The sequence below is a fragment of the Passer montanus genome, unplaced genomic scaffold (assembly GCF_014805655.1).
Source record: "Passer montanus isolate IOZ18808 unplaced genomic scaffold, ASM1480565v1 scaffold81, whole genome shotgun sequence".
NCBI classification, from domain to species: Eukaryota; Metazoa; Chordata; class Aves; order Passeriformes; family Passeridae; genus Passer; species Passer montanus.
In genome coordinates this window covers 186,727-214,001 of record NW_024373368.1, presented here as the reverse complement: position 1 = coordinate 214,001, position 27,275 = coordinate 186,727, and the positions used below count along the sequence as shown (strand labels likewise).

Genomic DNA, 27,275 nt, shown 5'->3' with positions numbered 1-27,275 from the left:
TGGGCATTAGCCAGCCAGGGGGATTTCCAGGAGTGTTGGAGCAGCCAAATACCCTTTAAAGCTGCCTCCGTGCAGGGTTGGGGCTGGAAGTAGCTGGTTCACCAGGATTGTGACCATTTGGGGACATTTTTTACATCAGCAGTGTCAGCATGAGGGTTTTCCAAAGGTTATTCATTGATGGATCTCTTTGGAAAATCACAGTGGGCTGAGCGCTGAAGGATTTGGCTGTACTGCAGTATCTGAGTCGAGAGAAACTCATCACACCTCCAGCTCCTGCCAGTACTGTTCCATCCCTGTGTCCTGACTAATCCATGATGTGGTGCTGGCAGTAGGGAGCGTGCCTGGCGCAGGTCTTGGCTCTGTTTCCAAAAGACATGGAGCAGCACAGGAATGCCAATCCCTGTAAGAGTGTTCTAACATCCCACTCAGAGGAAAAACTCACCTTGCTGTCACCGCATTGGTGGCAATGGCTTTTTCCCCCACTAAGTCCCACTGTCCCAAACACCCCAGTACCCAGCATTCAACCCCTGCTCCTAAAATGCAAGTTCCTTGCACAGCCAGTGCTGGCAAGGACCGGACACCAAACCTAGCCTAACCCAGCCTCCACAGCATATTCCCCAAGGGAGTGCTCCAAGGCTGGAAAGCTGCTGGAAAAAAACTGAAACCTGAAAAAAACAAACAATAAATAGTTTTCCAAGTGCTTGGTGGTTTTCCCAGTGAACCTGCTAGTCTCCCTAGAGCTCTGAAAATGCCCTGGAGCTCCCATATCAGAGCAATGCTTCAGCAGCATTGGGCAGCTATAAGCCGTGGAGCAGGATTAATTTATTGTGAGACGTGGGTTTAAACTGCTGCTACACTGGAGGAGATGGGAAAGAATACCATTCTCTGAGGAAAGTAAATTTAGGAGTCTGAATCCAAGGAGTTGGATGAGAACACAGCCCAGATTTGGTTCCTTCCCTTGGGGAAGACTTGGGAAATACAGAGAGATCAAGAAAGGAGCAACAGATATTATTAGTCATCCAGGAGGGAGGCGGCTGCAGAGGAAGAGGGTTTTTAGTGGAGTATTTTTAGACCTGGTAAAATGAACAGAAGGAGAGGAAAAAAGAGGGAAGGAGACCTTTGAGAGGCATGTAAATGCTCCCTGGAGCAGCTTGGCCCAGGCTTCCCACTCTCACCCTGAGCATTAGCTCAGGCAGAAATTTGCTCCAACAGAAATCAGAGATGTAAAAGCCAAAGCCTTAGGGAGCATCCCGAGGAGCCTCTCCTGGCTGCAGTGACAAAAGGCCACACTCGCTGAGACATTTTACCCTAATTCCCATCATTTTAATGAGAGGTGATTGCTGAAATAGAGTTTAAAAGCTGCTTGCAGAGGCTCCAGCAGGTGGGGGAAGATGCTGAATGTCTCTTCTTTTTTGATCCAGACCACACATCCCATCCTGGAAGCTGGTAGGGCCACAGGAGGGTGGAGGATGCTTCCAGGGTGGAGAAAAGGGACTTGGAGTGAAGCACCCAAGTAGATTCAGTACAGCCAGGGGGAGAGGAGGGATCTACACCTCTCCAGATCAGACCGGAGGATGATGAATGAAGGCCCTCAGAGGACAGGTGAAGCAAGGAGCTGCCTCCCCGCTGGTTCTCCAGGGAAGCAGCCCTCACTTTGCCCTTCCCTCTTCCCTGTGGGAAAGGCTCCTTCCTACCCCAGCGGAGGAAGTGCCTGTGATGCCCTGCAGTTGTGCAGCAGCCCCATCAGTACATCTCTCCTAATTCCCTCCATCCCACCTGGAGAGGCTTGCTAGGGCCTCTACAAGTGCATCTCAAATTGTTCAGATAGGATGCAGCCCTGGAGAGGTTTGCTGGAGCCTGGGATGAAGCATGGGTTTGCACATCTGACTGGGATACTCTGTGTATCCCCTGCTCTTCATGAGAGCACTTGGGAATAATCCAAGAGAACCCTGAGGCCAGGAATGCCTCTTCACCCTTGTGTTCTCACAGTGATGCAGTGAGCTACAGCAAAGAACTCCTTGGCAAGATCATGAAATTCCTCCCACCTCAGAGGATCCCTGAAGTGGTGGGATTTATCCCCATAGGCTGCACCAGCCTTTCCTGAGCCCTGGATTGATTGGGTGCTGTCGTTCCTGCTCTGTGCTTCCAGCTTTCCTGGCTTCTCTGGAACTGGGGCTTCCCTTTGCTTTGAGGACCTGCTCCCCTCCCCTCCTTCCCCCCCCACCCCCAAAAAAACCAAAAAAAGCTTTTAAGTTAATTTCCAGATTTTCTCCTCAAGCTGCCTTGGCTCTGATTTTTGCCTCCTGGCTGAAGCTCCCCCCATGCTGTGAAGCCAGGTGGATTTGGGGCTCTCTGCCTTTGCCCCAAGTGCTTCCTGGTGGTGTCCAAACTCTGGACTTTGCCAGCTGGAGCAGCTCAGCCATGAGGAACCACACTGCAGCCATGGCCTCAAATATTTGTATGTCCTGGCTCTGCAGGAGACCCTGGACACCTTCCCCCTGAGCTAAGCACTTCGTTCAGGGGGGAGCTGGTCTGAAAGCTTGATTTGGAAAAATAAGGTTAATGATGATTAGCTGATTTTAAATTGGAGGATTCAGTAGGGGTGCTGGGAGCACAAAGCCTGTGAGTGGGGGGCGGGCAGTCTGGCATGGTTGCAAGTAGGTTCCAGTAGCATTACAGCATGTCACCAGTAACTATAAAAAATTATGTATCCTGCTTATTATTTTAGAGGCTATTTTCCCTGCAGGTGACATTGTAGAGAAAGCCCCATCCATCCTGTGCATATGCGAGGGACTCAGTTTAGTCCAGATCCTCTTTGGTTTTGGCTGTGCTCTTTGTATACCTGCCTTAAGATATCTTCATGCAAATGAGCCATTAATACTTGATGATACAAGTGCTAATTGCAGCACTGTGGCCTCTGGAAGCTGTGGCTTGGCTTCTTGGTGACTCTGGAGATGGTGCCCTGGAAATTCTGGACTGCACCTCCAGCATATCCTGGGGCAGCAGGCAGCAGCAGTCATGGCACTGAGTTCAGAGTGATGCTAAACCCAGCTAAGGGGGAATCAATTAATTCCAGGATCCCTTTAAGCTGGGGGGAACACTATGCTGGGGGGTGGGCTGCACAGGGAGGATCCAAGCTCTCACTTTTCATGTTGAGAACATGGCTGGGAGTCACTCACTGTGGGGCTTCACTGGGGGAAGGGCACAAAACCTGGCCCCATGATGGCACCTGTGACAGGAGCAGGTACCCCCAATAGGGGCAGGTGCCTGCCCTGATTGCAGAACTTTGATCTGTGCTCATTCTCAGGCTCAGAGCAGCATCCAGACTCTGCTCCCAAAGGAATTTGGCTGCTGCTTGAAACCATCTGCTCTAGCAAAACACATTAAGTCCAGCAAAAAACCTGTGAGCTGTGTGCTCCGAGACAAGCAGTGCTGCCGAGTGGTGCTCCATCCATCTGTCCATCCCAGGGATCTCACAGGGGCTTTAACAACCACCTGATGAAAACATGACCTGGATTTGACCCTGAAAGCTCCCCCAAGGCTGGGATGAACTCAGTGGTTGTGGAGCTGGGTGTTGGGAGAGTGTAGGGGTGGCAGGGCTCTGTCTCCTTGGGGATGTGGGATCCTGTTATCTTATTAAGAGAGGCCAAGTCACCATCCCAGAGTAAGTGGCTGAGCCATGACTAGACTGCAGTAATCCCGAGGGATTAGTGTGTTGGCTGGGCTGGCCCCACAGCAGCACTTTGTTCTTTGGGCCCTGAAGCATCTCCTCCACCAACAAGCCAAGGGCCCTGGCAGTGCTTTTAGGTTGCTTTTAGGAGATTCACTGAGTGATAGAAGAACGGTTTGGGTTTCTTTTGTGCCTTCCCATCAGAAAATATTCCTTGAGCACACAAGCAGGAGCTGGGAAAAACCAAAATCCTCCTGCCTGGATGCTTTCCTGTCCCTTGGTGGGGTAGTCATGGTGGTCAACGAGCCATTTCTGCCTGCCCGTGGGGCTGACTCGGGCCAGGGGCTTGTTACCACGCTGGTTTAAATGCTTTTGTTGTTGGAAGCAAGATGCTGGCAGCCGAATAGGCTCTGGAACAAGGGATCTCTGCACAGGTCCCAGACAGACCCACCAGTGTAGCTTCACCCCCAGGCACGGAAATGGGGCAGGAGGTGGGGCAGGGAATGGACGAGGGGGCAGACAAAGGGGTAGGGAGTCTGACAGGGAGTAAGAGAGAAGCCTGGCAGTGGAGTAGAGGGTCAGGCAGTGGGGCACGGGATGGAGCAGGAGGGTGCAGGAGGTATAAGGGTGAGGCAGGGAATGGGGCAGGAGGCCAGGGATGGGGCAGCAGATCTGGCTGTAGGGCAGGGCTTCGAGTGGGGTCCTGCGTCTCGTAGAAGGGCAGCAGGGCTGGGGCGGCTGCGCCGAGAGATGCGGAGCTCCCTACCCGCAAACCCTCTGGCCACCATCCTGTGCTTCGCCCCGCCGCTACCCCGAAGAGGGCGCGGCGGAGGTGGGCGGGCGGTTCTGCGGGACGCCCCCCGGGCGTGCCGCCCCCCGCGCCCGCCCACCCCCGCCGCGCCCTCTTCGGGGCNGCCGCCATGGGCGCCGCCGCTGCGCCGCGCTGAGCCCGCGCCCGGCGCCCCGAGCCGCCAGCCCCCGCCATGGAGCTGGGCAAGGTGGTAAGTGCGCGGCCACGGCCACCCCCGGGGACCCTCGCGCCCCTCCCGGGCGCATTCCTGGAATCAGGGTTCGTATCCAGGGAAACTCCTTCCCGGGGAAGTTCGTTACCCTCGATGCCGGCGGTTCCCGGAGGAACATCGCGGGGCGCGGGGATGGTTCGTGTGGCAGCGGGACCCGCCGGCGGGTGTGGGGGGCTCGTCTCCGTGGTGATGCGGAGCTTCCCGTGCGGCTGCGGCCGGGGCGAGTGTGAGGCGTCTTCCCCCAGCCCCCGGCTCGGCCGGGTTCAGGCCGTGCCACGAACACCCGTGTCCCCGCGAGCGCTCGTGTCCCCGTGCATCCGTGTCCCACGAGCGTTGGTATCCCCGTGCACCTGTGTCCCCACAAGCACCCCCCCATGCGTCCATGTTGCCATGTCCCCACGAGCACCTGTGTCCCCACATACCCGTATCTCCATGCACCTGTGTCCCCGTGCCCAGTGCTGCTGTCATAGCTCCTCGGGCCCATGGGACTGCCCTTCGCCCAGTTAGAAGGAATGAAAGCAAGTTTGGGGTGAGAAGTGGGTTTTTAGGGACTGTTCCTACAGGGAGCATGTTCACCCCTGCGCTGCTCACCTGGGAAGAGGGATTTGGCTTTTCCCGGTGCTCCAACATGTCCCTCAGATGCAGCATTGAGTCCATGTGGTCATGGCTGCTCTTGGCATCATTGCAAGATCCAGACATCCTGGGGGGATAACGGGAGAGGGATGCCCCATCCTGTTCCCAGGAGTTGCTGCTCACCCACAAGCATTGCAAGGAACAATTTCCACCAACACTAGATCTGAGCTTAATTTCAGAATATCCTGCTAGGCCAATAAGAGCTGTCGTGTTCCTGCTGGGGTGATGCTTCTCAAGAAAGGTAGGTCCTGGGTGGTAGTTGATCATAGAAATTCATATCTGGATGAGCTCCTTGCATCTGCTCCCCAAATCTTTCATCCTCACTCCTTTATCTCTTCCTGTTCCAAAAAATGCCTAAATATTTGCATCTGCTGGGAAGCAGAAGACTCTGGTCAGCATGACTGGGAATGTTGCAGGAATGTTTGAAGGTAGTGGTGGATCTCCCTGGACTGTTGACCCTGTCAGACACGGCCACACTCCCTCCCCAGACAGAAATCATCACTGTTGGAAGAGATTATCCTTGCATAAAATCCCTACTTAAAATTAAAAGCCTGGCTATTGGGGCAGCTCATGGGAAAGGCTCCGGCTGCAGCCGAGCCAGCTGGGCACGGATTGACTACCCTGAGCAGTAATTAAGTGAGAAGAGTAATGAGTGGATGTGCATGTTTTAATGGAGGGATGAGGATCCTGGGGGTCCCCCTGGATTTCTGCCTCTCCTCAGATTCAGCCCCCTGTATGGGTTCTGGTTGTGCTCTGGGGTTGGAAGTGCCAGGCAGTGGCAGCCTGGGCTCTGAACTTCGCAGTGTCAGTTTTCCCAATTGGTCCCTGTGAGGTCTGGATTTTGTAGCCTTCCTTTTTGCCAGGTATACTCCCCGAAATTTCTTCTTACCATCATTTTTTCCCCTAAGGTTTATCTGTGTAAAAGAAAAGTCCACGTTCCTTAAACTGGATTTTAAAATTCTGTGTCCAAGTAATTAAACTGCGTAAGTTATTTATGGCTGGAGGAAGCCAGTTGCCCAGCACTCCAGGTGCTGGTTCCTTGTGGTGGGCAGTGATGTGATCACTGTGGTAAACTCTCATTTCTGGGAGCCAGACTCTCCCTGTGATCATTTCAGCTCTCCCCTGCTGGCATCGAGTGTCTCACTGGAGCCCTTGGGACCCACCACAGATTGGTTGGCTGGTTGTCTTCCTTCTTTCCTTTGCTTTGAAGGTGGAGGAGCAATTGTATCACAATGTCACATCCTACCCCATCCCTCCTGATGGCATGGAACTTGGAATTTTCACTGGAGGCTCTGGAAGAGCCAATGGTGGGTCAAGTCTTTGCACACTCAGCTCATGGGTGCGTCCTCCTGTGGATCCTGACCTCTGCTGCCCTCAGGAGGAGCTGGGAGCTGGTGGAGTGGGCTGTCTAGGCACACTCCAAATGGACATAATGGACATCCTACAACTTTATTTTGGTTTTGCTACTGGGATAGCAGCCCTACAGCTCTCAAGGCAAAGGCATGCTAGAAGTTGGGCGTCAGCTTCCAGCTTTGCATGTCTCCTTGTGGTCAGAGACCTCTGAACCTCACACCACCACTCCATTTCCTGGCCTAGGTGTTTTTTTCTCAGGAAACCCCACCTGTGCTGGAAGAGCTCCATAACTCCTTTATTGGGCATTGCTGAGTGCCAGAGGGGCTGGTGATCTGAAGTCATCATCCTCCTGGCCTCAGGAGAGAGAGCAGACCTGGAGGCAGCAATGCCAGAGCAAGGTCTGTGCAAGGAGAGCATTGTGGTGTTGCCATTGGATTCCAGCATGGCTCACGGAGTTTGTTGCCATCTTCCCGGTGACTCTGTTTTGGGGTGTTCCATGTGCAGGCTGTGGGATAAGGTGACCCCAAACACCTACACTGGTATCACTTGGGGTTCAGGGCTGTCTCTGGACACCTTTGTCCTCCTCCTGCTGGCATCTGGGCTGGTGGCATCAGCATCTCCTCCTGGAGAGGGACGTCTGAAGCCACCACCACTGGGACTGACCATCACTCAATGGATGCAGTGAGGTTTTGAGATCTCTGTCACTGAAATATGTCATTGGTTTGAGAAGAATGGTTGTTTTTATGGCCCAAGCAGTGGGAAATGTGAGACGTGTCATTTTGGGAACTATTCTCACCTGGAGGGAGCAGGAGGTAAGAAGAGTGGCAGCATGTTCTAGGATATACTCACAGCCTGGACAAGGAGCTTCATCCCCAGAGCAGCTCCAGGATGCACCCAGCCAGGAGAGGAGCACTTGCTTTCCAGACTCATGGATTCAGCAGCAGATGCAGCCAAATAGCCTGGATTAAGTGGTGGGAAGGTATTTTTCACATCTCCTGACTCCCTGCTCCCAAGAAGCCTATGGGACTGAGTGGAAAGGCAGGTTGAACATCCTCCTGTCCAATACGTATCCCTGGGTTTTACATGTGGATGTGACCAGCCAGGCCTGCCAGCATTGCTTTCCTGCCTTCCTGCCTCCCTTTCCCTCCGGATGCTGTCAGGCACAAAGCCAGGCTTGTTTCCTGCTGCTGGTGTCAGGCCATAGGTGCCCAGCATGGGGGGACTGCAGCCACCCCTACTGTCCCCAGGAGCTCTCACCAGTCCTCAGTGGAGCATTGGCTGGTTCTTTGCCAGGATTTTGCTGGACAAAACCATTCCTTGAGCCCCTCAAGGCTGGGATTTGACATTAGCTGCTGAAGGTGGGTGATGTTTAAAGAGATTCACAGAATGATCAGGTTGGAAGAGTCCTTCAAGATCATCAAGTCCAACCCATGCCCCACACCTCAACTAAACCATGGCACACAATGCCACATCCGGTCTTTTTAAAGACATCCAGGGATGGTGCCTCCACCACCTCCCCAGGCAGGCCATTCCAGAACTTTATCACTCTTTCTGTACAATTTTTTTTCCTAATATCCAACCTATATTTCCCTTGGCACAACTTAAGATGTGCCCTTGGAAGAGCTCGCCTACCTCCCATGTTCTGCACACCCTCCAGAGCCGGAGCCAAGCTTTGCTTTACTGGGATTTGCATTTTAATTAAGGCCATGGATTTTTCTTCCAGGCTTGTTGTAGTCAAGTCTTCCTTCTCGTTCCCTTCTCTGAAGCTCCTGTGACTGCAGGGCTTGTGAGCAGTTTTCCAGAGGTACACTCCATCCCAGCTCTCCATTTATAGAAAGGAGTTAAGAAGAAATGAGGGAGCATTGCTAAGAGGATTTGCACTGTGACTTACTCAGTTTGTCCAAATAATTTGCAGTAGCTCTGGATTCTTTAATCAACACTCGTTTCCTTCTGGAAATGAAAGAAGCAGGAAGGCGTTGTGCTGCTCCTGAGCCAAGCTTGGCTCTTTGCCTTCAAATGGGAAATTTTGCATTCAGAGAGTAATCTGGGGAGAACTGGTGGGGAGTGAGGGTGCGTGTGGCAGAGAGAAGTGTGTGGCAGGGCTCAGAAAGCCTGACCCTCTTCCTCCATGCAGTTTTGGGCTTCTCTGTCTGGAGCCTGCAGACACATGCCTGGAGAGGTGACATGAGACCTGGTCCATGGGTCACCCCAGTGCAGAGCTGTTGATGGCTCTGCCCTGCTGTGGGATCTCCATGTGAGAAGGTCTGGGCTGGATCAGGGGTTGGGAATTCTCGTGGGACAAAGCTGTGGTGGTCTGTCAAGCCATATGGTGGCCTGTTAGGCAGTAGACCTTCCACAGGTTTCTGAGAATCCTCTTGATGTTGCAGAGGGAGGAAAAGACTATAGGAAAGATGTCATTGCTCAGGGATAGATAGTCCCAGACTGCTCCTTTCCTAAATGGCCTGTGCCTTTCCATGCATGCGTTGGTGGGGTTTTGTCACCCTGCTCAAGTGGCTCTTGGAAACCTAACAGTGCTTGCAGCGTTCCCTTGCAGTCTTCCCTGCCCCAATATCCTTCCCAGCTCTTGCAGCACCCATGGAGCCACTCCCCAGCCTGGCAGAGCCCCGTGCACAGCCTTGCCCCAGATCCTGCCCCACTGAGCCCAATCCTGGTCCTGTGGCTCTTCAGGGCTGACCAGATGGCAGTGTCATGCTCACACCTCTCCTTCTGCAACAGACCCCTCTGGACTCCTGTCCCACTTCCTGCCTGGCCCATTGCACAAGAGGAAACGCCAGGGTTTCCTGTCCCAGCAGCAGGCTGGGGTGTGGAGCTGCCTCATGTCCTCAATGTCCCCTGCCCTGTTCACGAAACTGGAGCGGGGCCGGCAGTGCTACCCAAATGTGTCCTGGAGTGTCAAAAGTCACCCTCATAGATTGGAAGCTCATAATTAAATTAAAATTCCATCAGCTGCAGGTGTGGGATGGTGGTGGGGAGCAGCATCTCTGAGTCAGGGTAAAAGACCCTCTGTAGGGAAGGTGGCTGGGCTTGCTGTCCAGGAACTAGGGGCTGCCAGCCTCCATCACCCTCCCACTGTGTCTCCTCACTTTTGGAGGTCACCGAGGCTTCCTTGGTTGGAAAAAAGTGTCCATGCTTTGCTGGGAAAAGCTGGCACAAAAGAGCAGTAACTGGGGGCTCCATTGTGAGCTTTCCCAGGGATGCAGCACAGCTTCCCTCCGGAGACCACCCCTGTTCTGGTCGTTCAAGGACAGCAGGAGCAGCTTCGGGAAAGTGGGTCCTACATCCCACCTCTGGCTATGAGCTTCTGCTCCCCAGCTCTGGCCTTGCATTTGGCTTGTTCCTTGTGGTCCAGGACTCCATTCTGAGGTGGAATGTCCATTTAAACGCTGATCCTGGCACTCCTCACTGTGCCGGCTGGTTCATCACAACTGTCCTGACAGTCTTGGGGGCTTTGGGGCTGAAGACTGGGATTTTGAATGAGGACAAGCTGCCCCTGGAGCTGGATCCATGACGTGTGTCACAGATGGATGTTGGGATGCAGGCATCCTGCTCCAGGCCTCTAGGACGTGGGCTTCCCTCTCCAGACTGGCAGAGGCACCTTCCCAAGCATTTTTTTAATGCTGAATTTCATTTTATGATTTTCCTGACAAGCAGCTGTGGCTTCTGAGACAGGCAGGGCTGCAGAGGTGACTCCACTCTTGTCCTCATGTGCTGGGAACCTGTTGCCTCCATCCAGCCCCTCAGGAAGGGATGGATGGGTCTGTCCACTGCTGGTATTCCTTTCAGCTCTCCTTAAAAAAACAAACTGGGATCCAGGTTCTGCTCTAGGTGCCTCAGATGGGTGTCTTGCAACTGGGAATTCGGGTCCCCTGACACATCAACATGAGCCTCCTGCATCTTGCTGATGACCTCCCGTGTTACCTCCATGGTCCTTACTGGTCACCTCCATGGTCATCACCCAGAGCCAATAGAGATGGGGCTGCAAACACCATAGAGCAGTGGCATCCCAGCAGCAGAACTGGAACATCTGGACACAGTTAACTAAGGGGGTGCTTGGCTCTGGGCAGGGGGTGCAGGGCTGGGATGAAGTTGTGGGTGGGGTCTCGTCTGTCTCAGGCTGTCATCATTCTTGCTCCAGCTGGCACATGTTTTGGTGGCAGAGGGACTTAGTGGGGGATTTGGGCTGTACTCCACCACATTTGGGGCTCCTGTGGGCCCCTCCAGCCCCGCTCAGCACAGACTCACTGGGGTCCATAGAGATGAAGCCACGTGAGGCCACCTCAGAGTGGGCCAGGAAGCAGGGTTGCAGCAAGGATTGTAGTGAGAAAGGCATTGAAATTAATCTTGTGGCTTTAATTGTTTTATATCAGTAATGAGCTACTTCTGGCAGTGCTGAGCCAGATGGTTCCTTCCCTTGGCAGTGGGATGTTCATTGGAACACGTGCCAAGGAAGCCCTTGGTGATATGGGAACTTGGGGAGAGGATGACCCTGAGCTGGCATCTTTGTGTCTCCATGAAGGATCAGAAATGAGGTAGAGTTAAAAATCCTGCCTGGAAAATTCTTCCAGTGGCTGCCACTGTATTCCATAGGATAAATGGTGGCTGGCTGTGCCAAGGCTCCTCAGTGTGGACTCCCCAAGGTCCTCAACACCTGCATGGCAGGTCCTGCTTGTGGGTTTCACTCCTGTCCCTCTAATCCATGGAGCAGCCAGGACCTTGCCAGGCAGCCCTCGCAGTGGTCTTGCCATCCCACTGCCCAATTTTTTGTGCCCCCCAAATTGTCCTCCCTATTCAGCACCCCAAAAGTGGGGTAGGAGCCGCCAGCTGCTGCCCACGATCCAAAGGGAGGGAAGGAATTTGCCTTCCCTCTGCCTGTCCCACCACTCTGAGGGCAGCAGAGGGTTCTTTGTGGGCACTACTTTAATTGCTTCATTATTATCCTGAGTAAATGAGTCCTGGCAGCAGCTGAACCTGGTGGATGCCAACTGCATCCCCGAAAGGCATCTGGGAAAGGTCAGCATCCATCTGGCACAAGCGGGGATTGGGGACCTGAATGGAACCCAGCCACTGCAGCGCTGGAGGGTCTCAGTGAGCAAGGGGGGGACTGTGAGGGAGCCTCAGCTTTTCCCATCTCACCCCCCTGTCATTTCTCTCTTGCAGACCGTCAGCATCAATAAGGCCATTAATGCACAGGAAGTGGCTGTCAAGGAGAAACATGCCAGGAATATCCTTCTCAAAGCTGGCCATGGGACTGTGGGAGCGGGGCTGGGGCTGCCTGGAAAAGGGACAGCATCCAAGAGGGTGTGTGAGGAGAGGTGCCCAGGGTGCTGGGGAGACTGGGGGCTGTTAACAACATTGGATATTTTTCCAGCATGGCACGGGGTCCCTGCTACTGCTGTCACAGCCTTTGTATGTTGGTAGTTGCCCAGGCTGGTGCACCCAGCACTGCCATCCCAGGAGAAGGCAGGAGGGGAAGGTGCCCACAGTAGGTGCCACCAAAAGTGGATCCCCAGCATCCCAGCCAGGCACCTGGGAAGGCTCAGCAGAGGCACAGCCCCAGCCTTGCATGGTGCTCCCAGAGCACGGCTGGGGGGCACTGAGAGGGTGGCTTGTGCCACTTTGGTGTTAGCATATGCCAGCGCTGGGCATCATTAGCTTCCTGTGGTGGCCTGACCACTCTGGGTGCAGCTGTCTTTGGGTGGCCATTCTCCATCACCAAAGGGCAGAGGAACACTTCCTTGACCACCGGCACCGTGCATCCTGGGCACGCACCATGAGAAGGGAGCACAGACCTTCTGGTCAGTGGTGAACCGGCTGCCGCTGTCCGGCAATGCCGTGCTCTGCTGGAAGTTCTGCCATGTCTTCCACAAGCTCCTCCGGGATGGACATTCCAATGTGAGTGCCCAAAGCTCAGCTTGGGGCCAAATCCTTTCCCCTGCAGGGCTGCACTGCGTAATGGGAGATGCTGGAGGGTCAGTGTCCTTCTGGGGGTCAGTCCTGGGGTAGGGACTGGAGTCCTCCCAGGGGTCAATCCTGAGCCGGGCCTGGAGCTGGAGCCCTCCTGGAGGGGTTGGTGCCCTCCTGAGGGTCAATCCTATGTGGACAGCAGTGCTGGAGCTCTCTCAAAGGGTCAGTGCCCTTCTGCAGGTCAGCCCTGGGCACCAGAGCCCTCCTGGTGCTGCCCTGCCCAAAACCCCATGTGCCTCAAACGCCAGTGCCAGAGGAAACTGCTTGGCGCCTGCAATGGCATGCAGGAGCCATCAGCAAGGATCCTCCTTGGGGAGGTGGAGGCACCCAGGGCTGGTGCTGGCAAGAAAGGGTTGGGAATGCATCAAAACCTCTGATTTGTCACCCATTTCCTGGTTTCAAGTATGGAACACCGTGTCCTGGTGCTCTGCCTACTGATTGCCACCATCATTCCACCAGGTCCTGAAAGACTCTGTGCGATACAAGAACGAGCTGAGTGACATGAGCAGGATGTGGGTAAGTGACCAATCCTGCCAGCCATGATGGGGAGACCCTGGGGGTGCCATGGCCGGGCTCGGGGTGGGTGGGGGGGGGTGTGGGCTTGGGGGCTTCCCTCTGAACCCCCTAAAGGTTGCTGAAGCAGAGCACAGCCATGGCTGACCTGTGGCTGTTATCACCTACCTGGGCTGGGTTTCAGTTGCATTCTGTGTTCCCTTCCACCAAAATCAAATGCCTCCTTCCTATTTTATGGCAAAACCCAGTAAAAACTCGGCTCTGACAGTCAAATGAAGCACTGAAACATACAGAGAAGGTGATGAGAAGGTCTCACCAAATCCCTTCAGTACAGCCAGTCTGCATCCAGGTGCCAGTGAGGAGGGTTTGGCTGTGGTTTTGGGGAGATAAGGAAGGGGTCAATCATTCTGCAGCAGAAAAAGGCTTTTCCACAGCCTGCCCTGGATCTCAGCAGCTTTTTGGGGTCCCCACAGGGTCATCTGAGTGAGGGCTACGGTCAGCTCTGCAGCATCTACCTCAAACTGCTGAGAACCAAGATGGAATTTCACACCAAGGTAAGCCTCCCCGTCCCTGTCCGCAGGGTTGTAGCAAGGGGTGGGCACTGAGGTGGCAGCAAGGTACCAGCATGGCTATCCTGCTGCCTCCATTAAATATTCCCAAAGCTGCCAGTGGCCATCAGAAATGGCCCAAGGACCAATGCTTCGGGGGTGACAGGATTCCTTGTGGCCCAGGGCTCCTTGGGCTGGGCTGGGAGTTGGTGGATTACAAGTAGTAGGAGACATACACACACCATTCTCCCCTAGCTATCCTAGATGGGAAAACTTCTGGAAAGAGGTGTTTTCTGTGCCTATCACCCTGTTTTGGAAGTGTGATGTGACCTTCCCCAAAAGGCCAGGGCAGGTACCCCTGGGGCAGATATCACTTCATTCTGTCCAGCTCTCTACTGGCAGCTCTATCTCCTCCCTGCTCGGCAGGTTTGTCAGCCCAGGGAGAATCAGCTTTTCTTGCTGGGAAGAGAACAGATGCTATGGTACCCAGGGTTCAGGGGCCCTGTGCTGCCTCCCTTTTACCCCACATCACTCCCCTGGCTCATCCAGGAGCTGACTTTGAGGCTGCAGGATCACAGCCCTGGTGCTCCCAGAGCTGTGGCTAGACCAGGAGATCTTTTGGAACCCTTTCCCGACTCCTGTTTTCTCCACAGAATCCTCGATTCCCTGGAAATCTGCAGATGTCTGACCGGCAGCTTGATGAGGCTGGGGAGAATGACGTCAACAACTTGTGAGTGCAGGGCAGGGGAAGGTCTGGGAGGGAGTGGGTGCAGGTGGGTGGCACAATCTGCCCAACCCCACCGGCTGCATGACCAAGCAGGGACAGGACCCTTCCTCATGGGTGTCCTTGGGGACAGTCCCCAACCATCCTCAACCCTGTTTCCTAGTTTTCAGCTGACGGTGGAGATGTTTGACTACCTGGAGTGTGAGCTGAACCTCTTCCAGACAGGTAAAGTCCTGCATTACTCTGAGACACAGTGGAGTGAGAGATCTGCTGGAGTCCAGCCCCTTCATGGGGCTGATCTGAGCTGGATGAGGCTCTGACAGGATGTTGGCTGAGGCCACCACAGCTCATCTCTTCTATGGGCACTTGACCTGAATTGTGGTTCAGCAAGGCAAAGTGGAAGGTGCTGCACCTGGGTCAGGGTATCAATCCAGGCTGAAGGATGGAAGGATGGAGAGCAGCCCTGCCGGGAAGGACTTGGGGATGCTGGAGGATGAGGAGTTCAACATGCCCTAGCCATGTGTGCTCCAAAGCTTCCCATGCTCTGGCCTGATCCCCCAGTCTGGGCAGCAGGTGGGGGGGCCATTCTGCCCTGCTGCCCCTCTGCCCCACTCAAGTAGTACCCCTCCTGCAGAGCTGCCTCCAGCTCTGGTGTCCCAGCACAGGAAGGACATGGGGCTACTGGAGCAAGTCCAGAGGAGGCCACAGAGATGCTCTGAGGACTGGAGCCCTTCTGCTCTGGAGACAGGCTGGGAGAGCTGGGGGTGTTCAGCTGGAGAACAGAAGGGTCCAAGAAGACCTTAGAGCCCCTTGCAGGGCCTAAAGGGGCTCCAAGAGCACCAGAAAGGGACTTCAGACAAGGGATGGAGTGACAGGACAAGGGGGAATGGCTTCCTGCTGGCAGAGGGCAGGGTTAGGTGGAACACTGGGAAGAAATTCTTGGCTGTGAGGGTGGTGAGACCCTGGCACAGGTTGTCCAGGGAAGCTGTGACTGCCCCATCCCTGAAATGTTAAAGGCCACGTTGGATAGAGTTTGGAGCACCCTCGTCTAGTGGAAGGTGTTGGATGAGATGGTCTTCAGCTGCTCCAAGCTGTTTTCGCAGCATCTTCTGTGTGGCACACCCAGCACACTCCAGCGTCCAGTGGGACAACAGTGACAGGCAGAGCACAGGGTCACATGTCAGCTCTGCCCAGGGACACAGCTGGGGCTGTCCTGGTTGGAGGCTTATGGTGCCAGGCTGGAGTGTTCCCAGGCCTGTGTGGGAGACGGGGTGGGAATTTTGCCTCCCACTGTGCTCACAAACAGCTGCAGGGAGGCAGTCTGTGTCCCTAAGGGCCAGTGGGTGTCTTGCTCTGGATGACATCTGTGGATTTGGCAGACACAATATGGCACTCTGGGATGCTGCCACTGCTGCCAGATCTGATCCTGCACTCCTTCCCTGCAGTGTTCAGCTCCCTGGACATGTCACGCTCAGTGTCAGTGACAGCAGCAGGGCAGTGCCGTCTGGCCCCACTCATCCAGGTGATCCTGGACTGCAGCCACCTCTATGACTACACTGTCAAGCTGCTCTTCAAGCTCCACTCCTGTGAGTGTCCCCAGCACCACTGCCTTTGACGGGGGGGACACACAGGGAGGCACTGGGTCCACCACCCTGCTCAGCCTGGACTGTTTACCACCACCTCTTCCCCCATTTCTTTGAGGGGTGAAGGGAGTCACCATGGCAAAACCCATATCCTTCAGGATCTGGAATTATGCCAGCCACCAGCTCACACTTCTCTCTGCCCTGAGGAGTGTGGGTTGTGGTCCCTTCCTGCAGCAGGACACTGTGTGGAGTACTCGGACCCCCAGAGGAGGGTGGCCATCTCTGTGAAAGAGCTGTCTCCATGTGGCTGTGCTGATGGTTTGTTCCCTGATCCATGAAGACACCCGCTGACATTTCTACTTTTTGCTTCTTCCAGGTCTGCCAGCAGATACACTGCAGGGCCACCGGGATCGCTTCCTGGAACAGTTCCGAAAGTAAGTGCCCAGACCAAGAGTATTGGTGCTCTGGGAGTACTCCCAAGGCACTGAGATCAAAAATGAGTGAGCAGGAACATGCTGTGGTCTCTGTTACATGATTATTTAGAGTAACCAAAATCTGGCCACCAAGAGCAGGGAGGGGATGTCATTGTGCTGAGAGACAGCTTGATTCAAGGTCACAAACTCAAAGAGCAAATAGCAGTGCTGACTGTGCTCTGACCACACAGAGACTAACCTTGGGACAGGGATCAACAGTGCCAAGATTCTGACTGGGATGCTCAGGTGACTGGGAGAGATGGGATCTAGGAGTGGTGTGGCTGGGCACTGTCCCTCCTCCCCAGAACGTCAAGTGCTGGAGGGAGGTCTCCTGCTTCTGGGGAGGATGCTCCTGCAAGAACTGAAGGTGAGGGTCTTGGCTCCGGAGAGGAAGCCCCCCTGCTCCTGAAAACTTTGGGTAGGGAGGAAGAGGTTTAGGTTGGAAGGCACTTTTGAAGGTCATCAGGTATGATGCCTGCCATGAGCAGGGACACCCTCCACTAGACTAGGTCACTCAAGTTCCAGGTCCTTCTCTCTGCCCGTCAGGCCTGGGATTTATGAGATAAACCGCCCAGCAGTATGAGGACTTTCAGGACCTGCCCTGCATTTGGGGGCAGCACAAAACATTCTCCTCCAGAGCAGTATGGTGGCCAAGTGATCCCCCCTGGAGCCAGGCGAAGGGTTGTCCAGGTTGAACAAGAACCATCCCTAACCGTTCCCTGCTCCTTGCAGGCTCAAGGACCTTTTCTACCGCTCCAGCAACCTCCAGTACTTCAAGCGGCTGATTCAGATCCCACAGCTGCCAGAGGTGAGACCCTGCAGTTCCCATGTTCCCTGTCCCTGTGCCCAGGGACAGCAGTGGGGGCGCTGGCAAAAGGCCAAAAAAGCCTATTGCTGCATTTCCCAGCTTCTTACGTCTGGTGGCAGTGTGGGGCTCCTGTGCCTTGGGGATTCTTTTATTCCTCACTGGGTGGCATCCAACTGGATGTAGCTGCCCTCTGACTGGAAGCTGGGATCCCCTCTTCTCACTGATCCATAGCCCTTGCTGAGATCCAACCCTGTGGGTCGTGATTCCATCCCTGTGGGTCCAGGCTCCATTCTCATGGGTCAAGGCATGGCCAACTTGGCTCCAGGGCAGGATTTCAACCAACTGTGCCTTCAGTCCAGCAGTAGTGCCAGTCTTTCTACCTTAGCCCTGCTCCCCTCCCTCCCCAGAACCCTCCCAATTTCCTGCGTGCCTCTGCGCTGTCAGAGCACATCAGCCCTGTGGTGGTGATCCCCGCCGAGGCGTCCTCGCCTGACAGTGAGCCCATCACAGACCTGGTGGAGATGGATGCAGCCTCACAGGTGAGGATGGTGGGGGCTCTCTGGCTCTGAGCCGCGGTTATTTCTCTAAATCCATGCTGCCGTGAGGGCTGAGACAGTGGGGATGGCCTTGGGAGCTGGGGAGTGTCACTGGAGAGAGAAGGGTCGGCGCTGGGCAGCTGTCCCGTCTGGATGCTGCTTATCCCATTTGGATGCTGGGTGTCCTGTTTGGGTGCTGCTGGGGCTGAACTAGCCTGAATTCTCCCAGTGCTGCTCAGTGATGTGGTGCCCTCCAGTGATGGGCAAGGAGAGATTTGTCTTCAAGCATTGCCATGGAGACCTTTAGGTCTTCACCCTCCTCTCCACCAAGGGTTGTCCTCAGGCATTGAGTGGGGAGGGGAAGGAGCATGCAGTGACATGGCTTTGGGGATTTCCTCCCTCCAGGAGTTAGGGGGGGATGGACCACAGATGCTCCATGTTCATTGAGTTCATCACGTTCAGTGTCCTGGAAGCAGGGGGAACCAGCCCTGCTGTCCAGGCAGCTCATAGGCTGGCTTGGCAGTGACACTGGGGACGTAAGAGGGACAAGGGCTCCCAAGTGGTAGTGGGGTCACTCTAGGTCTGTCCTGCTTTTCCCACAGAGCCTGTTTGACAACAAGTTTGATGACATCTTTGGCAGCTCCTTCAGCTGCGACCCCTTCAACTTTAACAGCCAGAACGGGATGAACAAGGATGACAAGTAAGCAATCCTGGCAATGCTGCGGAATGGCCAAGGTGGTACCAGGAACTCCCTGCCTGGAACGGCATCACAGCCATGGTGACACAGGGGACACCTCGCCTCCCACGCTCCCAGTGTCACCGTGGCACTGAGAGTGTATCCCATGTCTCTCCTTCCCAGGGACCGGCTAATTGAGCAGCTTTATGGGGAGATCACAGCCCTGAAGGAGGAGCTGGAGAACTTCAAGGCTGAGGTGGGTGATCTTGTCCCCTGGGTGGATAAGATAGTGACCCCATCTCTGTACTGCCCTCTTCCCAGTGGCTTCCCCCATACAGGGGGTCCCCAGGTATGCCAGGGGGCTGCATCCCTGTCAGGGGATGGGCTCAGGCCCACTGCCCAGCATCCTTGTGCTTTCCAAATGCCAGATGCACTTGGGGGTCGGCAGGGTGATACCCATGGTGGGGCTGCTGGACAGTACTGGTAGGCATTGGATGGTACCAGTGGGCATTGAATAGTCCTGGCAAGCACTGAACAGCACCGTCAGCCCCTGCCGGTCCCTGCAGAGCGCACGGGGTGCAGTGCAGCTGCGTGGCCGTGCCAGCGAGTTGGAGGCTGAGCTGGCCGAGCAGCAGCACCTGAAGCAGCAGGCACAGGACGAGAGCGAGTTCCTGCGTGCAGAGCTGGAGGAGCTGAAGAAGCAGCGGGAGGACACGGAGAAGGCTCAGCGGAGTCTGACGGAAATTGAGAGTGAGGAGGGAGTAGCAGCGCTGGCATGGGGTGGGGGTGAGCCCCAGGTGGGGGGGTCTCAGGTTCTCAGCTCTGTGTCCCTGCGTGCACGGCAGGACGGGCACAGGCCAACGAGCAGCGGTACAGCAAACTGAAGGAGAAGTACAGCGAGCTGGTGCAGAACCATGCTGACCTGCTGCGCAAGGTGGGCTCCCCAACCGCCCCCTGCCTTTAGCATCCCCTCTCCCAGCCATGCCCTCTGATACCAGGGGCTGCTCAGCTCATTCTCTGATGTTGCCAGAACGCAGAGGTGACCAAGCAGATTACAGTGGCCAGGCAGGCCCAGGGGGATGTGGAGCGGGAGAAGAAGGAGCTGGAGGACTCCTTCCAGCGCGTGAGCGAGCAGGCACAGAGGAAGGTGAGTAGGGGTGGTGGGGGCACACACCAGAGGTGAGCAGGGGCTTCCGATGGGGCACCAGTGCTGCCAACCTCTTCCCTTGCTGCAGTCTCAGGAGCAGGCAGAGGTGCTGGACACACTGAAGCGAGAGCTGGCAGCCAGCAGACAAGAATTGCAAGTCCTCCAAGGCACACTGGAGTCCAGCACACAGGTGAGAGCACCCCTCCGGGCTGGATAGCCACGCCTTAACCATTTGAGGGGTGATACCCACCACTGGCCTCAAAACTAGCTCCCTGTCGTCATCTTTGCCACATCTGAGTGGGCTTGGTGTCACATAGGGGCTTTATCCTCCTGAGTGTGGTAGTATGTGGAATAATGGGCTCCAGCAGCAGGGTTCATGGAATAAAAATGCCTGGAAGAACAGGGTCAGTCAGCAGCTCTGCCTGCTGTAAGCCCAGGTAGCAGTGTGGCATCACACTGCAGAGGGTAACCCATGCACACAGAGCTGTAGGAGACAGCAGGGGTGCCTGGGCTCGTAGGAGGCAGAAAGTGGCAGGAAATTGCAGTCACCCATCTATGATGTGGGCAGACTCAGCAGCAGGATGGGGATGGGGCAGAGGCAGCACCCTGCATTCACTCCTCCATCAGGATGGTGACAGTTGTGATAAAAATGCATTTTCACTGATAAAAGTGAAAAAGCTCCTCAGAAGCCTCGGTTGTTACCAGATGAGATCATCAGTGCTGCTCGGTGTGGGGAGCTGTGCTTGTGCAGGCCATGGTGCACCCAGCAGGGACAGATGGGATGGCCTAAGCCTGGATGAAGAATGGGTCCCCAAAGTGGAGGGTTCACACTTGGCACAGCCCCAAGTGCCATTTCATGCCCCACCAGGCAGGAGCGGAGCAGAACACTCGGATTGCCAGCCTGGAAAAGGAGAGGGACAGGCTGAGCCAAGCAGCAGAGCAGCACAGGGACGAGATGGCAGCTCTGCAGGCTGAGCTGCAGCAGCTGCGGGACACACTCAGCTGCGAGCAGGAGAGCAGCAAGACAGAGCTGGAGATGCTGCAGACCAAGTTGAGAGACAAGGTACCACGAGGGTCCTGCCATCCCCATTCTGGCCAGACCAGCGGGGTTTGGGCAGGCCAGGTGCAGGGAGTGCCCGGTGGCCCAGCAAGGGCTCTGAGCCGGGCTCTGGCCCAGCAGGAGAGCACAGAGCGGGCACTGCAGCAGCGCCTGGTCGAGGAGCAGCTGTCCCTGCTGCAGGCCACCACGCACGAGGCCGAGCGCATGGTGCAGGACGCCCTGGCTCGCATGGAGGATCCTGCTCATATCAGCTGCACTGGCTCAGCAGGTGATCCCCCTGCTGCTCCCAAATCTGGTGTTATCACAGCCTGCCTACTTCCTGTGGTCCCAGCTGAGCCCTGCCTGCTGTCTGCCTGCAGATTGCCTCCTGTCCCAGGCGCTGGCAGCCTCTGAGTGTGCAGAGCAGCTGCGGGATGCACACAGCAAGTACCTTTCGGATGGCACAGGTGAGAGGTGGCAGCCCTGAGCACTGGGCACAGGTGCAGCCCTGCCACACGGGGTGGGTGGGCTGCGCAGTGGGGGCTGAGGCCTGTGCCCGCTGTCCTGCTGCAGCCGTGGGCTCCCTGCTGCCCCACCTGGCACTCTTCGCACACCTGGTCAGCAACACCCTCCTGCAGGGCAGTGCGACCTCCCATGTGGCCCCTGTGGAGCCTGCTGACCGTGAGTGCTGCCCCGGGCCAGGGGTTGGGTGAGCAGGGGTCAGAATGGGCAGGGGATCAGGGTGAACATGGGTTGGGGTGGGTAGGGGTCAGGGTGGGCAAGGGCTGGGGTGGGCAGGGGACTCAGTGGGCAGGAACCAAGATGGGCAGGAGATCAGGGTGAGCAGGGGCTGGGGTGAGCAGATGTCAGGGTGGGAAGGCACCAGGGCAAAGAGGATACTGGGTGAGCAGAGGCCAGGGTGTGCAGGGGTAATGGCAGGATGCTGGGATAAGGTGGGCAGGATGCTGGGGCAAGTAGGGTGCTGAAGTGGGCAGAAAGCAGGTCAGGCAGAGGCCAGCACAGGCAGGATGCTGTGGAGGGTAGGAACCAGATATCTCCTCCCCACATGTGGCCCCTTCAGCCCCCCATGCTGCCCTCGCAGGTCTGCTGGAGCTGTGCAAGCAGTGTGGCAGTGAGACTGTGAGCTACCTCAGCGCCCTGCAAGACCCAGGGATGGTCGCAAGTGCTGACTGCAGCCTGGTGACAGCCTGCCTGGGCCAGATCAGCGCTATCGGGGAGGTGGGTGGCCCAGGAGGGCTAGTGGGGTGGGATCAGGCCATAGCAGGCACCACCAGAGGGACTGTAGTGCTCCTGGATGATCCCTTTCATTCCATCCTCTCCCCAGGAGCTGCGTCCCAGAGGTCTGGACGTCAAGCAGGAGGAGCTGGGTGACCTAGTGGACAAGGAGATGGCAGCGACGGCCGCAGCCATTGAAACAGCATCTGCCCGTATTGAGGTGAGGGTCACCACGAGCAGAGAGGTGCCCACAGGCACGATCCTGGGGGCCTGCTGGGACCACTGTATAGGCCAGAAAGACACAGTGGCCTCAATACAGCTTCTCTCCCCTCAACCAGGAGATGCTGAGCAAGGCACGGGCTGGTGACACTGGGGTCAAGCTGGAAGTTAATGAGAGGTGAGTGATGATCAGAGCACTGGACAGAGCCAGACAGGCAGGATGGGGACAGATGCTGCAGGCAGGGCAGCTGCTCCACAGAGGGCACTCCGTGGTGTTTGTCTCACAGGATTCTGGGCTCCTGCACAGGCCTCATGCAGGCCATCCGTGTCCTGGTCCTGGCCTCCAAGGATCTCCAGAGAGAGATTGTGGAGAGTGGACGGGTGAGCTGGGACAGGGGTGGGGCAGGTGGGTGCTTGTCCAGCTGGGAGTCATTGCGCACTTGTTGGGACATGCTGCTCCAACTGTTGTCCCACTGGGACTTCCCCACCAGCTGCCAGCAGCTCCTTGCTGACCCCAGGGGTTCACCCTGGTTGTGGTTCCTGGGGTGCCGTGGTGATCGCTGATCTCCTTTCTCACACAGGGGACCCCACAACCCCCAAATTCAGTGTGTCCCCACCTCCCGCACACAACCTGAATGACACCCTGACCTCCTCCTTTCCCCCCCCAGAGCAGGGCCTTGGGGGTGCTCAGTAACTAATTGTGCCTTTACCAACGGCAGGGTGCAGCATCCCCCAAGGAGTTCTATGCCAAGAATTCACGCTGGACCGAGGGTCTCATCTCTGCCTCCAAGGCAGTGGGCTGGGGTGCCACTGTCATGGTGTAAGTGCCGCTGTCACCAGAGCAGGGAGAGGATGGCAGAGTCCTGCCATCGTCACAGGGAGGGGACACAGGTGGCAGGATGATGCTCCAGCTCCTCTCTGCTGTCCTGCAGTGATGCTGCTGACCTGGTAGTGCAAGGCAAGGGGACGTTCGAGGAGCTGATGGTTTGTTCCCGGGAGATCGCAGCCAGCACTGCTCAGCTGGTGGCAGCCTCCAAGGTAGGAGCAAGGCTGCTACCCTTCCCATGGTTCAGGGAGATGCTGGGGCACCATGTTGTCACCCCAAATCCTGGGGCTGGTCTTCTGCTCACCTGGCGGGGTGTGACCCCCTCCTCACTGTCCTGTCAGGTGAAGGCAGACAAAGACAGCGCCAACCTCTGCAAGCTCCAGCAAGCCTCCCGGGGCGTCAACCAGGCCACGGCCAGCGTGGTGGCCTCCACCAAGGCTGGGAAGTCTCAGGTGGAGGAGAAAGGTAAGTGTTAGGCTGCAGGGATCTTAGAATCATGTAATCATTAAGGTTGAGGGAGCTCTCTAAGACAATTGAGTTTAACTGTTCCCCCACCACTAACCATGTCCCCAAGTGCCACATCTACATGGTTTTTAAATCCCTTCAGGAATTGTGACTCCACCCTACCCTGGGCAGCCTCTGCCAGTGCTGAACGACCCTTTTCATGAAGAAATTTTCCTTTTTATCCAACCTAAACCTCCTCTGGTACAACTTGAGGCCATTTTCTCTGGTCCTAATGCTTGGAGCACAAACCTGCCCCAAAACCTCTCCTCTTGACACTCACCACTCTTGGTTGACTCTGCCCCTGTGGTCTCTGCCCATGGCTGCCCCTCACGCCCTCCCTGCATATCCCATGGTGCCAGACCCTGCTAGCAGCATGGGAGCTGCTGGGGGGTCTGACTGGGGGAGCAGAGCTTGAGGGGCGTGGTGGTGTCTTTCTCCACAGATAGCATGGACTTCTCCAGCATGACACTCACCCAGATCAAGCGTCAGGAGATGGACTCACAGGTAGGAGATTCCCACGTTTTCATAAACAGACCTGGGCAAGTCTCTCTTGGGATGCCTGGTGTGGGCCATCAAATTTGGGGTCACCATGTCCAGCTGCCCCCAGGTAGCACAAGCAAAGGCAAAGCCCAAGGTGTGAAGGCAACAGATGGGTTTGCCCAGGAGTCACATGCACTTGGTCCTCAATCCCTCCCCAATGCTTTTCCCATCACGACATAGCAGCCCGTGGCCACCCCTGCCCCCTGTGTGCTACTCACAGCACCCATCTCTGTCTGGTATGGGGCAGCTCTGGGGAATTCCCCTGCCTGGGATGCCCACGCAGATCATTGTGCCTTCACTTGTCTGCACAAGCAGTGCCCATCTGAGCTCCATCCCCTCCCCAGGTCCACTTGTCATTGGAGCATTTGTGGGATGTGCCTCTGTGGTCTTTGGGCTTGATGTTGGGGGCATAACGGGTGTGAAAGGGGAGTGCTTGGCCCAGCTCTGTGCTGGGGTGACATGTCCTGGGCCATGTCCCCAGGTGCGGGTGCTGGAACTGGAGAACCAGCTGCAGAAGGAGCGGCAGAAGCTGGGGGAGCTGCGCAAGAAGCACTACGAGCTGGCTGGCGTGGCAGAGGGCTGGGAGGAGGACGGTGAGTGGTGCCAGCCCTGCTCCAGCTGGGCAGCTGCTCACGGAAAAGGTGGGGTAGGGTGGAGAAGCCCTGCCTGCCGTCAGTGGCAGTGAGAAAGTTTGCTGCAGCTGGCACAAGCCTGGGGATAGTTGGCACACATGAGCAAATCCTATGGGGTCTCTCCACAGGAAAAACCCCAACATGTGGGATCTACATCATCCCCAGGCAGGGGGCTCAGGTGCTGCTAGAGCAGCCTTGTGGTCTCAGAGGAATGGGGCAGAGGGATGCTGGTAGACAGCACGCCCACTGACCCTGTCTTCCCACTTACAGCTGCAGATTAGCACCAGTGGTAGAAGCAGCCCACAGGGGACACCTGGAACCCTGTGGGGGACACCCCTGGGACCCCACTTGGTGCAGTCTGTTGAGAAGAACCCCAAGGAAGTGGTGCAGAAGCCCCCCTGAAGCACACATCCCCTGTGTCCCCCCAGGAGCCGCCTCTAGCACCAGAGCCGAGCCGCCAGCAAGACCCCCGGGCTGGGGCGAGAGCGCAAAGCCACACCTGTATTTATTAGAGCCGCTGGGGCTGGGGGGAGGTGTCTACACGGGGGTCTTTAACCCTTTAGTTTTGTTTTTGCACAGATTCTGGGAACTCCTAGAGCCTTCTCTGGCTGTGCGAGAGCGGTCGGGCTTCTCTTGCCTCTCGCTGCTTTTCCAGCCTTAATCCAGCCCCTGGCTCAACATGGATGTCCGTCGTCCCCACCCCCCCCGCCCTGGGAATGAGCATGCTGAGGGCTCCGGGGGTGCCACCAGGTGGGGGACAGCCTTTGGGGTGCTGCTGGGCTTGGTGCTAAGAGTGCTCCCTCTCAGCGGGGACACCGAGTGCCTTTGGCCACTGCAGGCTGAGAGGTGGTGTTCCCATGGGATACCCTGGCTGGTGACACAGGGTGCTAGGAACAGCTAGGAAAGGGGCAGCAGCAGAAGGGATGCTGCCATGAGCTCTTGTCCCTCATTCCAGGTCCCCAAAATGCCTCCCAAGCCCCCCTGAGCTGGGCTGTTCTGCCCTGACAGTTCACTGTGTTCATGCCAGCAATAAACCCTCCGCAAGGTGCTGGGTGTAGGTTTGGGCCACCACAGTGGCACCGCACAAGCCGCCAGCTCCTGGGGATGGGGGGTGACTCTAGGGCAGCAGCACAGAGGGATTGAGGGGAAGCCAGGGTGCCCCAAAAAGCCAGAATAAGCAACTCCCTGTCTCTGTTCACTTCGGTGCCACCCTGGTGTCATCGCCACCCTCTTGGGTGCAGGGGGACCAGGGCCAGTGTGGCTGTGGGCAGGGGTGGCCATGGAGCTGGCAACAGCCAGGGAACCTTTGTGCCTTGAGCAGGGGGCTCAGAGGGCAGGGGGCATCAGCCCCCTCTGGGCCCCCCAGCTCATCTCGCTGCAGTGGAGACAGTGAAGTCAGACCATGCAGCAATGTCCCCATCCCCCACGGTCCTGCTGGTGCCCCTGCTGGGGCCACTGTCCCTCCACTCGGGGTGCTGAGGACAGGATTTAGCCTTTCTCCCTTTGGGAAGAGGCTGGGCTGTCACTGTCTGCTTTCCCAGCAATGTCCACCCGTCAGCGTGCAGCTGGCACCTGGAGCAGTGGGACCTGCCACTACCGTGGCCTCAGAGCTGCCACCCCTTCATGCAGCCATCCAGCGTGCAGGGACCCACTGTTCCTGTGTCCCCCGCCAGCCCTGCTGCTGGAGCACCTGCTCTGTGCACCAGCCCACCAGAGGGACCTGGGCTCCTGCTGCTTCCCCATCTTCAACCCATGCTGGCTCCCCTTGGATGCAATACCAACCATCCCCTTCCTGCAGGACACAGGGAGCCCCAAAAACCTCCCCACTATTTTTGGGGGGAGTCTCGCCTGCACGCCCAACTACCTCAGGCCTTGGGGCCCGGGAGCGGCATGGGGGTCACAGTGGCAGTGGGGGCTTGGGGACAGCAGCACTGCTCTCGGCCTAATCCACTTGTCCCTTTTGTATCTCAGCCAGGCGTGGGCAGAGGGTCCCTGCGGTGTCCCCAGTGATGGCAGCTGGTGACGGGGACAGCGGGGGTGCCGCCCACTGCAGGGCAGGTTGATTTGGGTTTTCATTGTATGATAATGACCATGTTGTTTGTTTTGGATTTTTCAATAAAGCCTTCAGCCCAGCCCCGCAGCTTGAGGAGGGACACAGGGGACCTGTGTCACAAGGGGGTTGTGGGCTCTGCCCTCATCAGTGTGCTCAGTGGCCCCCAAAGTCACTTGGAGTCGAGCTGACCCAGGTGTTGTTCTGCTGATGACCTCCAGCCTTTTCCCCCACTGTCCTGCACCTGCGTGTCCCTATGGACAGCATGTCACCTCTTTTTGCTGGGAGGGCACCAGGATGTGGTCCCAGCCCAGCCCCGAGGAGCATGGATGGCTTTGTCCTCCCTTCCTGGGAGGATGATGCTGCAGGGGGGAGGCCATGCAGATCATCCTGTCACCCCAGCAGAGCCGGGTGCTTGCTGGGTGGCCTGTGGAGTCCACAGACACGGATCTCAGGGAAATGTCCCCTCCTAAGCATGGTTAACCCACCCTGGGCAGTGCCTAGCGTCCTCCAGCCATGCCAGGGCCAGCTGGACCCCTGGGATGCAGAAAGCCCTGT

The 27,275-nt window shown here is 56.6% G+C and overlaps 1 protein-coding gene across 3 annotated transcripts in view; it reads left to right on the top strand.

Annotated features, from left to right (window-relative positions):
- HIP1 (huntingtin interacting protein 1) overlaps positions 1-26,864 on the top strand; it is a 43,522-nt gene extending 16,658 nt beyond the window's left edge. Inside the window, exons 1-31 of one of the 3 annotated variants that reach the window (XM_039732860.1) lie at positions 4,564-4,671; positions 11,857-11,920; positions 12,449-12,591; positions 13,123-13,179; positions 13,650-13,730; positions 14,378-14,454; positions 14,612-14,673; positions 15,894-16,034; positions 16,408-16,465; positions 17,237-17,312; positions 17,720-17,851; positions 18,451-18,548; positions 18,708-18,780; positions 19,091-19,274; positions 19,370-19,458; positions 19,555-19,671; positions 19,760-19,861; positions 20,540-20,734; positions 20,852-20,999; positions 21,091-21,177; positions 21,284-21,391; positions 21,813-21,949; positions 22,056-22,166; positions 22,285-22,343; positions 22,453-22,546; positions 22,885-22,985; positions 23,098-23,203; positions 23,333-23,456; positions 23,938-23,999; positions 24,517-24,628; positions 24,938-26,864. In XM_039732860.1, coding sequence (XP_039588794.1) covers positions 4,654-4,671; positions 11,857-11,920; positions 12,449-12,591; positions 13,123-13,179; positions 13,650-13,730; positions 14,378-14,454; positions 14,612-14,673; positions 15,894-16,034; positions 16,408-16,465; positions 17,237-17,312; positions 17,720-17,851; positions 18,451-18,548; positions 18,708-18,780; positions 19,091-19,274; positions 19,370-19,458; positions 19,555-19,671; positions 19,760-19,861; positions 20,540-20,734; positions 20,852-20,999; positions 21,091-21,177; positions 21,284-21,391; positions 21,813-21,949; positions 22,056-22,166; positions 22,285-22,343; positions 22,453-22,546; positions 22,885-22,985; positions 23,098-23,203; positions 23,333-23,456; positions 23,938-23,999; positions 24,517-24,628; positions 24,938-24,948 — 3,027 coding nt within the window. In that variant the 5' untranslated portion in view covers positions 4,564-4,653 and the 3' untranslated portion in view covers positions 24,949-26,864. Of the gene's footprint in view, positions 1-4,563; positions 4,672-11,856; positions 11,921-12,448; positions 12,592-13,122; positions 13,180-13,649; positions 13,731-14,377; positions 14,455-14,611; positions 14,674-15,893; positions 16,035-16,407; positions 16,466-17,236; positions 17,313-17,719; positions 17,852-18,450; positions 18,549-18,707; positions 18,781-19,090; positions 19,275-19,369; positions 19,459-19,554; positions 19,672-19,759; positions 19,862-20,539; positions 20,735-20,851; positions 21,000-21,090; positions 21,178-21,283; positions 21,392-21,812; positions 21,950-22,055; positions 22,167-22,284; positions 22,344-22,452; positions 22,547-22,884; positions 22,986-23,097; positions 23,204-23,332; positions 23,457-23,937; positions 24,000-24,516; positions 24,629-24,937 lie in introns of those variants that run through there. The other 2 variants (XM_039732859.1, XM_039732861.1) reach the window with 2 other exon arrangements.
- Positions 26,865-27,275: the final 411 nt, after the last annotated feature.